General features: G+C 40.2%; 2 protein-coding genes across 10 annotated transcripts in view; one reads left to right on the forward strand and one right to left on the reverse strand.

The window, feature by feature from the left end:
* Positions 1–3,700: 3,700 nt before the first annotated feature.
* TIGD4 (tigger transposable element derived 4) lies at positions 3,701–5,239 on the reverse strand. The gene has a single exon (XM_010118414.2). The coding sequence runs from the start codon at positions 5,237–5,239 to the stop codon at positions 3,701–3,703; it is 1,539 nt and encodes a 512-aa protein (XP_010116716.2).
* Positions 5,240–5,952: 713 nt separating this feature from the next.
* ARFIP1 (ARF interacting protein 1) overlaps positions 5,953–17,376 on the forward strand; it is a 44,176-nt gene continuing 32,752 nt past the window's right edge. For 3 of the 9 annotated variants that reach the window (XM_086747136.1, XM_086747139.1, XM_086747145.1), the window contains exons 1-3: positions 5,953–6,103; positions 10,110–10,189; positions 14,942–15,043. In XM_086747136.1, the coding sequence (XP_086603262.1) occupies positions 10,112–10,189; positions 14,942–15,043 (180 nt within the window). In that variant the 5' untranslated portion in view covers positions 5,953–6,103; positions 10,110–10,111. Of the gene's footprint in view, positions 6,121–9,692; positions 9,783–10,109; positions 10,190–11,215; positions 11,304–14,008; positions 14,026–14,941; positions 15,044–17,376 lie in introns of those variants that run through there. The other 6 variants (XM_086747137.1, XM_086747138.1, XM_086747141.1 and 3 more) reach the window with 6 other exon arrangements.

Genomic DNA, 17,376 nt, shown 5'->3' on the forward strand with positions numbered 1-17,376 from the left:
CCCACAGCACACGTGGATGACTTCAGATGAGAAATCCAGCAACTAGTTCTCACACGTCGAAGTGATTCTTCTTAAACAGCGAGTGGCAAGAACTTCTCCAAAGAGTAGAGCTCTTCAGCTTTCCTGCTGAGCAGGGGCCTCTCAGCAGGAGCTGATACCTCTTACCACTCTCCTGGGATGTCCCTCTTGGCAATCCCAGGTCCCACAGAGTTTTCAAACAACCGATCAAAATATTATGAGTGGTGTTTCATTTGGCACCTGGGGTGAGGTTGCACCATCCCATCGGACCACAACTTTCTCAGACAGATGAATCACTACCCTGGTGATTACAACCAAGTGCTCGCACAGGCACACACAAAGCAACACAAACGCGAGAGAAGTAGAGGATGCAAACCAGCTCTGAAGCTCACTTCTCTGATGACGTGGCCAATGACCGGTGTGCAGGCTGACAATTTGCACAGATTGTAGCTACGTGTGCGGTGAGGGGATTGACCTGTTCCCCTTGGTGCTATTCACATACGAGGCTGGAAAGTTGCGCCAGAGGTAGGATGGCATGAAAGCTTAGGAAGAACGTTGCTTTCAGCTGAAATATTGTAAAACACAGCAAGGCATTTTTTAAATTGTTGCAAATATGGCATCTTCTCACTCAGCAGATACGGTAATTCAGTGTGGTATTCGTTCACTTTACTGATCACGGTAATTTGTAATTTACACTTTGCCTTCCCGCTGAAGGAGCAGAGGTGACTCAGCTATGAAAAAGTTAGCAAGATACTACTGTTTTTCCCACTTCTGCCTTAACCCAGAAGTTGGATGGTTTTAAGTAGACCAGTGCAGTTAAACAGCTGTAAGAGAGAAAATAAAATTCAAATGGAGTAACTGTACTAGCAGGACAAGCAATGAGCTACACTTCAATTACTAATCCTATAAAACAATGTTGTGGTTATACCACACTGCAGTTATATCGATAAAAGGGAATTGCATGTCTATGCAACACTGCTTTACCAATAGAAAAGCTATGTGTAAAAACAGGAAAAAGCACATAGTTGTCCACACTCACAGCTGAAGTATGAAAGCAAATGACAGCCTTAGTAACCTGCCTTTGGTAGAAAAGGGTCTTCTTTTTAAAGTCTAAAGCAATAGTCTTCCTCTCCCTCCAGTAGATACCACCCCAAACATAAAAAGCCAGCGTCCTGGTGGTTTACCTAGACAATGTGAAAGAATGTCTAGCTCAAACTGTGCACGCCGGCTGAAATGACTCACACTTACACAGCGTACCGCTTCCTTTTTCACTGCTAGCGTTTCGGGTCTGAGGAGTCTGCGTTTCCTCATGAACAAATACCTGAAATAGCAACAAGCTTCACAGTGGATTTCACGTTCTCTGACTATGAATGTGACCAAAATCCAAGTGAAAATAAATATTTGGGCTCCTAAATAATTTTGAAAGCTGTAGTGTTAGAATATAAAAAAGCAGTTTAAGTGAGAGCATTTTAGCTTAGTTTCTCAGAATGAACTAGGAAAAAGTCGCATATTCTCTAAAGATACAGGATTTTGATGGGCTGCATGTTTTTTAAAGCAAGTTCCACAATTCACCTTCCAAGTCCAGGCAAAATTAGTAAATCCTTCCTGTTGTTTTCATGAGGGAATATGACAGCGCTCAGTAATTTACTTCCTTCTTTACCAGCCAATGACGTTATTTCCTACGTCCTGGTTTTCTAAGCCTCATCTTGCAAAGATTACAATTCTTGTAGGTCAAAACTTTGTTTAACCAAGATTTGCTGCTTACTTATGCAAGTCTTTCTCACTCTGATGCAGTACTTCCACACTCAAAATTCTCTTAGAAGGAAACACAGAGTCTCCTTACTGGATCCTGGGCTGATGAGGTCCACATGGAGTTGAATTTTAAAGAATATACAAATTTACTATATGGATAATAAACACTTTTTCCTAAATTTGCCGTTAGCAAGAGAAACTGTTGTGCAGAAAATAATGGGTTTTAAATCAAAAGATTACTACAGGAAAATTATCCCTGGGGTCTGTGGGATTTAGATGAACTTCAAATAAGCTTAGCCAAAATAAAAAGTACTTTTCATAAGCTTTTTCTAAAGTATTTAAGCAAGCAAAATGTGTTGATTTTTTGGACACAGCTTCTGAATTTAGAAGACTTTGCATCTGTATTTTAACAAAATAAATAGTTAACAGAGATAATGTGGATTGGTACTGCTTTCACAGCCTATAAATCTCCATGTGGAGATTTACTGGCATTTCAACAGAAATTTCTTATTTCATCAGAATATCCTTTGCATGGAATTCACATCAGATATTGCATAATAAGAAACCAGAAGATTATGGAGGTTCTTTGAAGGAGTTCTGGTAAAACACCCATACAGTTTAGCCTGTCTGGCTATTTTCTCACCCCCTCCCCCCATATTTTCACTGTCTTCAACAATTTGATACAGTCCACCAGAAAGAACAGTAAACAAGGCTTTAGCCAAACTATTTATTGGAAATTGAAGATTCAAGTAAGCAAGAGATTGTTTCTCATGTTTTAATTATAGGTGCCATAATAGATTCTTTATTACACAGGTTTCCTAAAGGGCTTCCATAAAGTATTCTATTCTTCCTCTAAAACAGAAAAAAAAATATTATCTCTAACTTTTGAAAAAATTAAAGTTGGTAGATAAGGAAAATATTTAAAATATGTTTTGAAAAAAACCCAAAAACAGTATGTCTCAAACAAATTGAGATTTTTGGCTCTGGTATGATTACATTGCTTGATGAAGATGTGTAAATGTACTGTGATTTACTCAGCTTCACACTGCATTCATGCAAACAGCACCCCTGTTAACGGCACCTATAATCGTGGACTGCACTGGTGCATTGACTCCTACGGCAAAGCCTTCAAGTATAATAAACAGTATTTACTTCAAGTACAGTAAATAAAAAACTCTTGTTCAGTAACTTTTTGAGTGCAGGTACTGCATAAGCTGATTTTTTTACTGCATTTACTGTAGAAATATATGGAGTTGCACAGAAGGACCTACATAAAATCCAAGTACCAAAAAGGCTGAAAAAGAGAGAATGACTTTCCTTTTTGACGTCTTCAAAGCCCAAGTAAAGGTTTGTTTGTCTTTTGACTCTCAGATAAATGACTATGCCATTTGTGTGTATCCACACATGAGCAGCTTTAAGAAAACAAAACACATCCAAAGCTGCTGACTTTCTGCTGTTCATCATCTGCTGCAAGAATAAACTATGTCCAAAATGCCTGAACAAGGCCAAAAAAAAATTATATTAAAAAACTCTTAGTTTTCAAAACTTAAGCATGCACATTCTGTGTTACTCCATTTTTTTTTTAAGTATTAAAAGCACCAAGCTGATATTTACTGTTCCACTGTTAACAATATTAAAGACACCGGTGAAATTATTGATGTGAAGAAGTGCTAATCTCTTCCTGAAGAACAAATTCCATGTGGGCACCAGTTCATCCTGAGTGCACTGAACTGCTCAAAGAACTGCTTTTGCCCTCACAGTTATTGTTTTTAAAGTTCAACTTATTTCCTCTCTCCACCCCAAATTTTGTGTTATTTCCTCAGCAAGACAAGCTACAGAACATTGCAGCAACACTTGATAGTAAACTGCGTATTTTTGTTTACTTATATAACTCATTTTTTTTCAATTACATGCTTTCACACTTTACTATTTATTCACATGCTACATGTTGAATAAAATTCTCCAAGTCAGCTAGGGAATCGTGAAGAGAATCATTCATGTCTTGACTTCTGAGAAACTTTCGAAGTGTATCTAAAGCACTCAAAGCCTCATTTTTTGATGGCAAAGACTGTTCAGCTCCCTGAAATTGCTCGCTTTCATCCTCGTCTTCACCACCAACAAATGCCCCAGCTTTGTCTGATGTGCTTTCTTTGTCACTCATCCTTTCATTATTTGTGGGCATTTCACAAGTTACCAAGCTATCATCTAGAGCTGCATATTCCTCCAAAGAGAAACCTTCTGGAAACTGCACTCCAGCTGCTTGTGCGTATGCAATCACATCAAAATCACTTTCAACCTCTGTGTCATTACAATTTGCCTTGGTTTCTAATTTGAATCCTGCTTCACTATAACTTCTTACAATAGTCTCTGGTGTTATTTTCCTCCAGCACAGATGCAACATCTCAATTGCATCAAGAAGAGTCAGCATAAACTCTTTATTACCTTCTACACAGTCCACAAACCTTTTGATAAGGCAGCACCTGTACTTAATCTTCAGACTTCTGATAACCCCTTGTTTCGTAGCTATACATGAAGAAGAGTCCAGAGGAGAGAACACTAATTTGACAGACTTCAGGTTCTTCACTTCTGTGTGAGCTGGAAGAGAATCAACAAGAAGGACTACTCGTCGCTGCTGTGCTTGAAATCTGTCATCAAGTTTATGCATCCACTGTTCAAACACCTCTGAAGTCATCCATGCCATATCATTTGCTTCATAATCCACAGGTAGCAACTTCACATCTTTGAAAGAGCATGGACTTTTGTTTTTTCCTATAACAAGCAAAGGAAGTTTCTCGGAGCCATCCATATTTGTGCCCACCGCGATGGTTATTCTCTCTTTGCTTGTTTTACCTACAGAACAAGTTTCCCCTTTAAATGCAAATGTGTTATGTGGTAACACCTGATACAACAATACCGTCTCCTGTATATAAAAAATGTTTTTTGGCTGATAATCACTTAAATAATAAGGAAGAACATTTTGGTACCAAAGAGTTGGAGCAGCCACTGTAGTAGTAGCAGCAGCTTCTTCAGGCTGAGCTCTGAAAACTAAACCGTACCTTGACTTGAAACGATCGAGCCAGCCATTACTGCATTTAAAATCACTATGTCCAAGCTTCTGGGCAAAATCATTAACCTTGAGGCGCAACATAGGGCCGTTTACCGGCAGATTCAAGCACTGAGCAATTCTGTACCACTTTATCAATGCCTCCTCCAGGTCGGTATAAAAAGCAGTCCTTAGTCTTTTTCTTTTAGGATCAAATCGTAAAGATTCAAAGGCTTCCAAAACTTTTTCTTTATTCTTCATAATCGAAGACAAGGAATTCTTCTTTATGCCATACTTGGCAGCAATGTCTGCCTTTTTCTTGCCACTCTCCACGGCACTAATGATGTCAATTTTCTCCTCAATAGATATGCTTTTTTTCCTCCTCACTATGGGTTGGGGCAGAGGACTGCCCGAAGCCTCTGCCATGGTACCGAGGGCCGCCTCCCAGGCGCGCAGACCCGCACCCGGGCAGGCTCGCTCCCGCTCTGCCGCAGCGGGCAGCGGGGCCCTTCCAGCTGGGCGGTTTTCAAGACGGGGCTCTGATCTCAGGGGCATGGCACTCGGCAGAGGCGGGAGCAGCCTCGCCCTCCCAGTTGGCACACAGGCACAAGCCCCGCGCCGCTCGGTTTAATTCTGCGAACGCCCTGGGCTGGGGAGCAGGCCCAGCGCCGGGCAGCAGGCCCGCACCGCAGGCCTGGCCAGGAGAGGGCCCGCACGCACACAGGCGCAGGCTGAGGGCTGGAGGCGGCCGCCAGCGCCGCAGTCACCCGTGGGTGCCCACACCCCACCCTCACCGAGGCCTCCCCTCTGAGGAGCCGCCGCCTCCCCGCCTCCAGGCACCCCCTCGCCATCCTCAGAGCCGGGCCGCCCTTCCAGAGGCCTCCGCCCGGCAATAGTAAAATACAAGGGCCGGCAGGAGAGGAGGAGCGGGCCGGGCAGGCCGGGCCGGGCAGCGCCGGGCGCCAGTACCGATGCGGGCGGATGAGGAGCGGCGGCCCCGGCTCTGGTTGCTATGGCAACGGCTCAGCCGGGCAGCGACCATAGAGACGCGCGCCGCAGCCTAGAGAGGCCGCCGCCCGCCTCGCTTCCCCGGCGAGGCCGCCGTCAGCCGCCTTTCCGGCCAGGCGCTTCCGGCTCCTGCGGGTACCGGAGGAGGAAGAAAATAAAACTGGAGAGGGGGCACCGGCGCTGCGTCGCCCGGCTTCCTCCTTCCCCCCTCCCTTTCCTCCGTCCCGTTCTCCCTCCCCACTCAGCACGACGCCGCCGGGACGGCAGCAGCGCCGCCGGCAGGTGAGGGACGGGCCCAGGTGAGGCCAGGGCGGCCCATTGGGCCCCGGGTTGGGTCGGGCCCGGCCCGGCCCGGCCCAGCCCGGCGCGGGGGTCACTGCAGCGGGGCGGGAAGGGCCGCACCCTACCTGCCCTCCCCTTCTGTCCCGTCCTTCATGTCGCACGGCGGGATCGCTCTCCGCTTCCTCGGCCTCCCTGGTAGCCCGTGGGTGCGGGCGGCTGGGTGTAGCGGCGGCGTGGGGGGGCCCCGCAACCCCTGACGAGGCCCACCCGGGGGCTGCCCCTGCCAGCGCCCGCTTCATCTTGCCCGCCGCCCCGGGTGCCGGCGGCTGGGCAGGTGCCCTTGTCGTAGGGGTCGGGAGTGCGGTGCTGCTTGGGGTCTCCTCGCCTGTCGGCGGGGTCCCCGCTCCTGGGGTTGGGGGCAGCCGGAGAGGGCGGGCAGAGCCTGAGCCGGTAGAAGGTGGGTTTCACGAGGGAGAAAGGGAACCTGATTGTTGGTGGAGGAAGAAAACTAGATGCTGCATAAATTTCATGCCCCTGGGCCTTATTCCACACACCCTGACAATTATTGTTTTAAGTGTTTCAATTTATTTTTTGCAGCTGGCTTACTGTTCTTAAAACATGGAAACACTGTCCTGTTGTGTGACAAGCAGGTGTTGCATCTGGTATTGTTTGCAAACTATAAGCAATTCTTTAGCGTTGCTTATAGTACCTCTCTGATATGTCATTTTAACTGAAACCCATTCATAGCCTTTCTTTCGTCTTGCATCCCCTGAAGCGGATGTAGTTTCAGTAATGAACATATGCTGTTTATGTGTACTGGAACTGGTAGCACAAGGAGTTAGGACTTGCAGTCAGTGGCTTTGTTATCTAAGTGTTTATTCTCTAGAAAAGATAACGGAAGTGTTCTTTTGCAGGCCTGGAGAAGGATGTCATCTGATCAGTGCAACTCCAAAATCATGGCTGTGTGAATCATATATATATATATTTATGTATGTATGTAGGCAGTTAAAATGTAAGGAATAAGTAATACAAAAGAACATTCGATTGGAAAAATTAGAAGCTGAGGCAGTATTATCTTAGAATCATAGAGTGGTTTTGGTTGGAAGGGACCTTAAAGATAATCTAGCTCCAGCGCCCCTGCCATGGGGGGACGGTTGCACCTTCCACTAGACCAGGTTGCTCAAAGCCCCATCCAACCTGGCCTTGAATGTTTCTAGGGCTGGGGCTTCCACAGCTTCTCTGGGCAACCTGTTCCAGTGCCTCACCACCCTCACAGTAAAGAATTCCCTCCTTATATCTAGTCTAAATCTATCTCCTTCTAGTTTAAAACCACTACCCCTTGTCCTATTGCAACAGGCCCTTCTAAAGAGTTTTTCCCCATATTTCTTAGAAGCCCCCTTTAGATACTGGAAGGCTGCTATAAGGTCTCAGCATTCTCTTCTCCAGGCTGAACAGCCTCAACTCTCTCAGCCTGTCTTCATAGGAGAGGTGCTTCGGCTCTCAGATCATCTTTGTGGCCCTCCTCTGGACTCGCTCCAACAGGTCCATTGATGTCTTGATCAGCTGCTGCTTTCTGTTTTGATAGAAGTTGAAGCCATAATGAGAGCCCATGCCTTAGCTAATCTGGAGATGAGCAGAGCATTAAAGCGCTTAGGGGCAGGTTGACTTAGAGTAGGGAGTGTGGAAGTTAGTGGCAGCCCTGTTCTCCAGTCCTTATCTCCATTGTGCCTTGTAACTTTCAAGCATCATTAGATCTTGCAAGTAGAGCAACCGGGTAATTAAAGAGCCTAAAGAGGAAACTATGGTGTGATTGCAGCAGAAAGTGTTTAATGTAGTTCTCTAAATTCTTTTTAAAAAGCAATTGATCTTGACCTTGGCAGGAAATAGTGATGGTATTCTTAGTCAGAAATTAAAATTAAGAAAGTATGAAATAAATATTTTTTTTCCCTACCACTTGCATTTTCTGTAGTGTTACAAAAACTTTTGCTTGTCTATGCAGTGGAGTAATAAGAAAACACAAGCGTGTAATAAACTTTATTTGCACGGAACAGATCTTAGTTTTACCTTATTGCCAATTAATTTAAGGTAAAAACTTAAGTGAAGGAGCCAGTGCATCCTGCTTAGAAAAGCAGATGTAATTGTTGAGAATCCCATGGTTCTTGTTTCTGAGACAGTAAGTCATTTACTTAAGTAATGTAACTATGTTAAAAATAAGCCTCTTATTCAAAACAAATTAATTGTTGGTGATGTTTAATTCATATTTACATGAATAAACAAATAGGAATTTGCGTTTTCTATTAAAAGTCCGTAAGTGTGCTCTTATAACCACAAATTATAATTGGTTAAATGTCTCGTAAGTCTTCATCCTAGTGGAAGCTTAGTATTTTGTTTGTATGTTTTTGCTTTGCTTTTTACTTTGCTAGCTGAAGAAATGGTACATAAATCCCCAGAACTTAAAAGTTGTGCGTTTTTATTTATGGTGAGCAGAACTTAAAATGACTGAGGTTATAATCTGATGCGCGTCTGAGGCTGTCAAGAAAATATTTTTGCTGCTTATAGCATTTAATAGTTAGCTATTAGTTAGCGTTAGCATGGTATTTAAGTTTGTGTGTCAGGTACAAACATAACTCCAGGATCGCTAATGTGGTAAAACTGAGGTACAGATTGTCTTAACCAAGACTGCACTACAAAGTGAATTGAGCTTCTTGTCTCAACCAACAAAAATTGCACTTTTCTAGTCTATAACAGACTCGGAAATAAGCTGTTAAGCATGGAGATTGTTTTCAACCACAAGCAGAGTTTGGACAGAACTGTGTGGGAAAGCAGCCCCTCTGCTGTGTATGGTCTTTCATATTCAAAAGAATTATAGAAAATTAAGAAAGATATATAGAGAAGTTATATTTTATTACTTAATTACTTTGAAAGGAATTTTCTATTAATTGGAGAAAAAAAATCCAACTTCATTCAGTGATAGCCCTGAATGAATTGTTTTTCTGAAGAAAATATCTTACTTTACGTTTTTGGTTTTCCAAAATAAAGTAATAGGTTATCCAGTGTAATGTGATCTGGATAATCTACATAGTTCAGTTTCTCAGCCTTTGACTCATTTTATTTCCCAGTTATGCGAGCTGCTTATCTTATTAATTATTTCTTCAATTAAAATGTTTTATAGCTTGGGAAATTGAGGTACAATATAAATATAAATAATGATCCCTTTATAATTAATCTGGTATGTGGCTGAACATGTATAAAATGGTGCAAGATGATGAACTGAAGTCATGTGTGATTATACTCAATACTGACAAACTCTGTTTAATTTTTAATGATTGGTTGTCTCCTCCTCTCAAACAGCTGAGTGAATTGCAGTGTCAGCTGTAATAAAATTTAGGTACCTAATATAGCTTAAATAAGAAAAGTATGTAACTTATCTTTCATGATCACTTTACTCACGGATTTGATTTCTTGTGTGTGTGCTCAGTGTTATCGACTTTCTTTGCCTCTACAGAGGAGATTTTTTTTTTCTTTTTTTTTTTTTTTGCTAATAAAATGAAAGGGATTCCGTTTCTGGTACGGCGTAACAGACTGAACAGCTTACTATGTTCCAATGGCTTAGCATCCATATAAACTTGCAACATTTGGATAAATCTCCTGTCTTAAGAAAATTGCAATTTTTGCAATGGTAGGATACAGTCAGTGTTGTTGCAGATGACAGTCAATATCAGCTGAAGAACCTTGTTTGACTTTCTGGGTTTTAAGTTGGAAGCTTAGCCATCTGGGTGGGAAACGTTGCTGTGGCAATGGGAGCTTATGCTAGACGACATTCCTAGTCTTCATTAGATTTTGGAGAGCTAAAGACATGATCGTCATGAGAAGAGGGAGGAGGTTTCTCTTTGCTTTACCAGAATCTGTAAAAATGTTTTCAGAAAGCCTGCTTTGGTTTCTGTAAGGTGCAACATCCAGCTCCATTCACATCAATTAATGCATGCCAAACCTATTTTATTTTCAGGTATGTCAGAACACAGCAATGAATCCACAACACTTGATGAATCTCATCCAGCTGCAGAAGAGGTCCAGTCTGACTCTGAGGTGATTGGGTGATAGTTATATTAGTGTAAAATCAGCCAATCCCAGCAACAGTTTCAGACTGCCAAAAATGCTGATATACACAGTGAAGTTACTTATGGGGATACGAGTTCATGCACATCATCTTGAATGGGTGGGTTTGGTTTTGAGACACCATTGAGGACAACCTGATTAATTCATAACAAAGGGTTACTTCAACCAGTAGTCTTTTGCTGTGCTGCGGTATTTGTTTTGTAAGCTGGATAGATTTAGGTGGGGTAGAGTCTGAAATGTGTAGGTGCTGTAGGAAGAAAGGGTTGGTGCTTAAGACAGCAATCTTTGTGTAACCTCACTATAACAAAGCACTCTGGCAGCTGCTGGAGTGGTGAATCTTTTTTTTCCTGGTAGCAGATACAGCTTGCACCTTCATTGTGGAGAAGTCTGGCTTTTTAGAATAATGAACAAATTCCTAAAGTTCTCAGTGATATGTAGCCAAGCAGATGTGTTTGGGAGGCTGTCTCAGAAAAGTAAAGAGTAAACATTTCCGTGGCTGCTCTAGAGTGAGAATTAAAAAAGGTGATGCTGACTTTATCACTGTTAGAGTTTCAATGCCAGTGAATTGTTTTAAAACTTTTTTATAAAAACAGAATAATGATTACACAGATATTTAGTATATCTCCAAATCTGATATTTTCAAAGAGATGTTCTAAGAAAGAAGTTGCTAAAGGATTAATATATTTTTCTAAATAAAATATCCAACTCAAACTTAATGATTTTCCATAGTGCTTATTTCATTCATGGCTAATACATCAATGCAAATTTAGAAACTTCTTGATATTTACTTCAGACTCTTCCTACATGTGATACATTTTCTTCTGAGAATGTAGGTTCTTTATATACTTAGTTTAAATAAGTTGTGGGCTGCAGTTGCCAAAGGGGCACTTCATACAGCAATCATACTCGCTGTTTTAACAGAAATACTGTTGTGATTTGGTGGTTCAGTTTTCTCTCGAATCAGTAAGCTTACCAACTTACTTGTGTGAAGTTGGAGGAGCATGCATCCAGAAGTAAAGATAAATGGCCTCTGGTTTTGGCAGTAGTCTCCAGTTAAAGTGTTTTGAGATACTGCACTGCTGAGGTAAGCTGGTGCTGTGGCCAAGAGCAGTCCTTCATTCTTAGTAGTGTTTTATTGCATTATCGCTCCCTCTGTTTTGTAGGTGCAAGTGTTGGAGCTGTGTGATGAACTGTTTTGGAGAACCAATTTGAGTGGAAAAATTACCCATGCCCTTTTTGGGCGTAGGTCACCTTCTTTTAATGTGCGGTGTTTCCACAGTCTTGTTTGCTGTCCAAATATGTTGTTCTGGGCCACAGAAGAGGTGGGGGAATGGGGAAAGCTGCTGAAGGGAAGAGTTAGAGGTAAAGGGCACAAATAAAAGCGTAAAGACTTGCGGTTCTTGGCAGCAGTGCTAGCATAGACTGACTAAAATGCAGATGGCCATTTCTTATGGTTATGGCTGAGCCATAAAACAAATGAATGGTTTATCTCACTCTCCTTTTTCAGCTATGCACTTTATGTCTTTGGTGCTTGTCTGACCTCAATGCAAACTGATTCCACTCACTGAAACTACAGAAAATGAACCTGGTGAAAAGGTCTATTGTCAGGCTAGTGAGTTGAGTCTGTTTACTGTGTAGTCAGGTGAGTGGCAGGCATGTGTGGTGGTTGGGAGATGGGGCACTGTGTGGCTCATTAGTGGGGACTAGAAAAGGGGAGTTGTGAGCAATGGAAGATGGTGTTTTAGTTCAGACACAACATGAAACTGAAGTTAGCAAGTAATTTATTTGCCTTCTCTGGAGTTGATATGTAAGTTTGCCTCAAGTACAAACACCTGAAAAACAGCTACGAATTGCTTCTAGGCCTTTTTAGATTTCATAAGTTGTCCAGAAGAGCTGATGAATTTTTGTTTTCTAATGTATGTATTTGAGACATGCATGCATACGCATGAGCGTGTATATCTCTGAGTAAATGCATAAACATGTACTGTATTAGCAAAAATTATTTGAGACTCTTGATGACAGGCACCCAAGGCCAGTATTGGTTTTGCTTTTAATTAAATTTGGAGATGCAATTTTGTTTGTGATCCTTGACAAATGAAATGTATCCCCTGACAGTACAGGACTTCCCCTTGACACTGTGTTTTCTGACAATTTGCAGAAAGAGGAACAAAAAGAGCTAATGTTTCAGTATTGTGCAGGTAGCTGTGACAGGACAATTGTTTTGAAAAATACCTCACTTTACCGTGTCAAGTAGAAGTAGCAATCCTGGAGTTTAAGCAGATGTGAGATTTAGAGCGATCTTAAGAAGCTTGAGCTATTGGACAGATATCCTAAATTAAAATCTAATATGTCAAGTAACTAGAACATTTGATCTAACCGTGTTCTACAGCAACTCCCTGTGAAAAGCAGGGAGTTGGACTCTATGATCCTTATGGGTCTCTTCCAACTTGAGATATTCTCTAGTCTATGAAATGAAACAAATTACTGTTTTAAAAGAACTCATAAAATAAGCATGAGCTTTTGGTGTGCTTGAGTGTTTTCATTTACTTAAACTCTATGAGTTTTGAGTTTGTTCTGTTGTATGGAGAATGACCCAAAACCCAGCTGTTCTGTGTTCTAGTTGTGGGTGAAGACTGGACTATATGGAGAATTTGGTATGGTAGGCCAATGTGAATATACAGCATGCAAGCTATTCCTTCCCAGTGCTGAAAGAAGGCACTGGATCCTAAATGAGAGAGACTGATGGGGTAAGTTAGTGTGTTACAAAGTTACTTTTTCTTTAACTTATAGCACACTGACTTTTTCTTAAATGATTTGAAATCTGTTCTCTATGTTGTTAGAATTTTTTCAAAAGCTGTGCCTAAATGTTTAGCTTCTCATTTTAGGGAAGTGTTTCATAAAGCACTATTTTTGAAAGAGTACCTTTCAATTCAGTTTTGCTAAGTTAGTTCTAGAGAAAGTCTTGATTGTCAAAAGGGGAAAATGTATCACCTCACATGGTATTTTATGGGTGTGCATCCATGGACTGTAGTTTGTATCTATGGTTCTTAGAGTGGCTTGTCCTTGTCCTTTCTCTTCTCTGTATGGGTAAGAGACAGCATTTACTCAGAACTCTATGGACTTCAGTCTCCTTATTGTCGGTTTGGGGTTTTTTTTTTTTGTGATGATGGTATTTTATGCTGCTAATTGAAGAAGCTCACTGCACTTTCAGAAATGTAAATCAGATTTTGTAGATACCAAATAAAGTTTGAGTAGTGAGCTCTGCTTCAAAAGAGCAACAGTGGTGAAGTCTCAGTAATTTACAGTCTTCAGAACAAGTTATGGTAACACATCTTTGAAAGCGATCTGGAGTTAGAGAAGTATGTTTATTGGAGCCTGCAGACAGTGACTAGTTTAAAAAAAAAAAAGCTCAGGAGGCCTCAGAGGTTACTAAGGAAATCAAACTTAGTAATGTAAATGACATGGAGATAGGCGAAAGTGGAGGAAATATTGGTAATGGGGTATGACAGGAGATGTTGCCAATTAAGAATGATGCAGGTGATCCTGAGTACGTACCAGTAAAAACCTTGTGTTGTATGGATATCCTGTAAAAGCTTCACATGTGGTTGGAGAAGCTGCTGGTACTTCAGCCTGATTTCAGCCTGGGCTTCTTCCTGATCCCTTAACTGGAAAGACCTGGTTCCTTTTAATTTAGGAGCTGTAAGGAAAGAAAGCACCTATTATCAAGTACACGTTGATGGTGTACCATGTCTTGCCAGCCTTGTACAGGTGCAAATGCTGGTGTGAAGACTTCAGACAACTTTTATGTGAGTAACTGAACAAACACTGCTTCAGTTGTATGTTGATTTTTCTACTCTTTACACATTAGTTGACTAATAAAGCTGTCTTGCAGAGTTAGAGGTAGCTTTTTGAGAAGGTGGCAATTTTCAGTTTCTCTTAGTTTTGGAGAGTGTTAGGGTGCCATTCCCTCTTCAGGTGTTGTAAACAGTGTGCGTTTCTTGTGGCAATGTCTCTTCTAGGTTATACCACAGGTCATTTTTGAAAGCAGGGATTTCACGGCTACTACTACTGTTCATAATGCAGGTGCATTTTGAAATCAGTTTTGATTCTTGAATTACATTGGTACTTTTAAGTTCTTATTTCTGCATTTCACTTTAGATTTACTGATGTTGACTGAGAGTTGCATACCAACAGTTTAGTCAGAAGATGGCACTGTATTATGATAAAACAAGAAGCAAGTTTAAACTATTTTAAAGTTTGAAATCATTAGTTTTCTTTTTGTAACATGATTGCACTTCTCTAGTACTTCTTGCTTATCATTAGATACTACTTTTTTTTTTTTGCCAAGCTCACGTTTTTTATAGTTTGACGTACATAAACTACTCCTAAGTGTCAAGTGTGCATAGAAAATACTTATCTGGCCCCACGTGTCTCTTTTGTGTCTGACAACCCCCCTCTCCCCCATCTATGGATTAAATCTTAGTGTTTCTTTTCTTTTAGATCTTGAAGCTTTAAATTACTTCTGTCTGAGCTATGCTAGAATATTAATGTGATTTGAGTATGTGATTAAATGCATGTGTACAGACGTAGTATATCAGAATATTACCAATAGGAGTTTGAAATAAAAGCAACTGTTACAAAACCTGTACATCAAATATTTTCATATAGGTCACTCCTTGGGAATTTAAGATAAATGCTAACCTATTTCTTCTTATACTGTAGGAAGGTGCAATGGCTCAAGAGTCTCCCAAAAATTCAGCGGCAGAAATTCCTGTGACTAGCAATGGGCAACTGGAAGATTCTCACGAGCGCAGCTTTAACAGGGTAAGAATTTTCTTTGCTCTCTAAAAAGGTACCATTGTCAGAAGTGCAGTGCATAGCAGATTCACTTGACATAGTTTTATAGAATTTGAATGGAAAAACCCTTTGAAGCTCATAAATTATTGTTAAAGTTGATATAACATAATGTGCAATAATTGCAATAACCTTTTGTATAAAAGCCATGTTAGTAGTGGCAGATATTTCTGAACTTGAAATAATGTAAAGATTGGGCGCTTTGTAATGCGCAGTGAACTATATTCTACATTCTCGTCTCTGATCCTTGAGGATAACTGATTTGTAATCTGACAATGTTATTCATAAAATGGGAAAATAAGCGCCTTTTAAAATGAGTCTTAACAGGTTCTGTGAATTCAGGCTACCAAATTCTAAATTTTTTGTGAAGTATCAAATTGTCCAAGGCAAGCTACTTGTAAGTGGTATTAAGTTTGGAGGCAACATCCCTGAAAGTCAAAATAGTCATGCTGTGAAAAAGAGAGAAGTAACTTTTCTTATGTTGAAACTGAAAAATACTACTGAAACTACTGTATTTCTGTATGCTATGTAGACGAGATTCATTGTATGTTGAAAAAAAGTTATACTTTCATAATCATCTGTATGCAATTTTTAGTTCTTTCCCTTAGCCTTGATGTATTTTGCTCAGTCCTGCTTGTTTGGCTGTCCAGCAGAGGGTGCTACGGTATAGTTTATGGAATTTGGGGTTGGTGTTCTTTACTTCTATTCTTATTTTCCTTTTCAGCTGGAAAAATGAAGACTAGTTAATTATCCACATTTATTTGATATCTGTTGAGACTTAGATCTTAAGGAAATATCTAAGCTTTAGCAGTCCCATGCTGAGTTGCAGTGCAGGATTATTTCTAAAAGAAATACTGAGCAGAACTTCACCATTTTATTCTGTCCTACTAAAATGCTGATTAGAGGAGAGACCTTCATAAGTTTAAAAACAAACTACATATACATCCTAAATTTTGGTAAAATAAGCATCTGCCTAATTTTTTTTTTCTTCTGGTTTTAGCTTTAATGGAAAAACTCCTTCAAATATGATAAACTATGTTTAAAGTTGACTTGAAAACCAAAGCAGCTACTGCACTCTGCAATAACTTCTTTGTATAAAACATATATTAGTAGTATATTTTAATGAATGTTAAGTAGCGTATTAGGTAATCTGTAATGCACGACCAAGTGCATACATTTCTAATTTTTGACTCTAAGCCTTGATGATACAGATCTTTTGATCCAGCAATTTTATTTGTAACAGAGGAAAAAACAAGCATTTAAATATATATTAAAAGTATAGTTTTAAATATGTATTTATTATATAATCTTTAGAAATAAAAATGTTATTTAAAATACATACTTTTACATATTTAAAAAAAAACATTTTAAGGATAACATGCATCTTGAAAAAAACATCTGAGACCATTTGACTGTGATTGCAGGGTGGCTGCATAGTGAGCATGGTTGTAAAAAAAGTATAAAACTTAATGAGATGGAAATGCATCCACATTAGCGCTCTTATTAAAAAATACTGCACTTATTACTGGGCATTTTTTTACTTCTGCTGAATGGGCCATGATTTTTGTATGAATAGCACTGCAATGAGGGAAGGCTTATGTTTCTCGGGATTTGTCATTCAACTGAGATCCACCAGTAACATAATTTAAAAGTTAGGATGATGTTTAATGAAATAAAGTTAAAACTAAATTTTTATAAAGATGTACTTATGTTGGGGGGGGCAAGAAAATACACCTTGAAGTAGTAATTAATTTGGGCTCACCTGTAAGTAGAGAAACAGATTTACTATTTTTAAGTCTGATGACCTTGATGCTGCTGTGACTTGCCTGCTAAGTTATCTTTTCCTTATGTAATAATTACTTCTTCAGTGTAGTGCATCCAATACTTATTTATTAGTTAGAGTAAATGGAACTTGCACTCTTGTTGACTGGGTTAGAGCCTTTGTTCAGTCAAAATATAATCACCATTTTCTATGGAAAGTTGAAATGTAAAGGTAGTTTTTGTCTATGGCCACATATAAAAGTGAAGGTTTTTGCCGGCATGCTTGTTATTTTGCTGGCTTGGAGTTAACTATATTCTGAAACTTCCACAAAAATGGGTCAAATATTTGGTTGAGTTGCAGAAAATGTATACTATGCAAGCATGTTTGCATTTGCTGCTGTAATTATTTTCATAGTGCTTATTCTGAGATCAATGAAGATGAAGTGCACTTCAAGTACTCTTTTTAACTGTCTTGTACAAGTTAAGACCTGCATGTGTGACCTAAACTCGGAATATGTAATAATGGGGGCTCCTTACAAACA

The sequence above is a fragment of the Chlamydotis macqueenii genome, chromosome 4, assembly GCF_036417535.1.
Source record: "Chlamydotis macqueenii isolate bChlMac1 chromosome 4, bChlMac1.mat, whole genome shotgun sequence".
NCBI classification, from domain to species: domain Eukaryota; kingdom Metazoa; phylum Chordata; class Aves; order Otidiformes; family Otididae; genus Chlamydotis; species Chlamydotis macqueenii.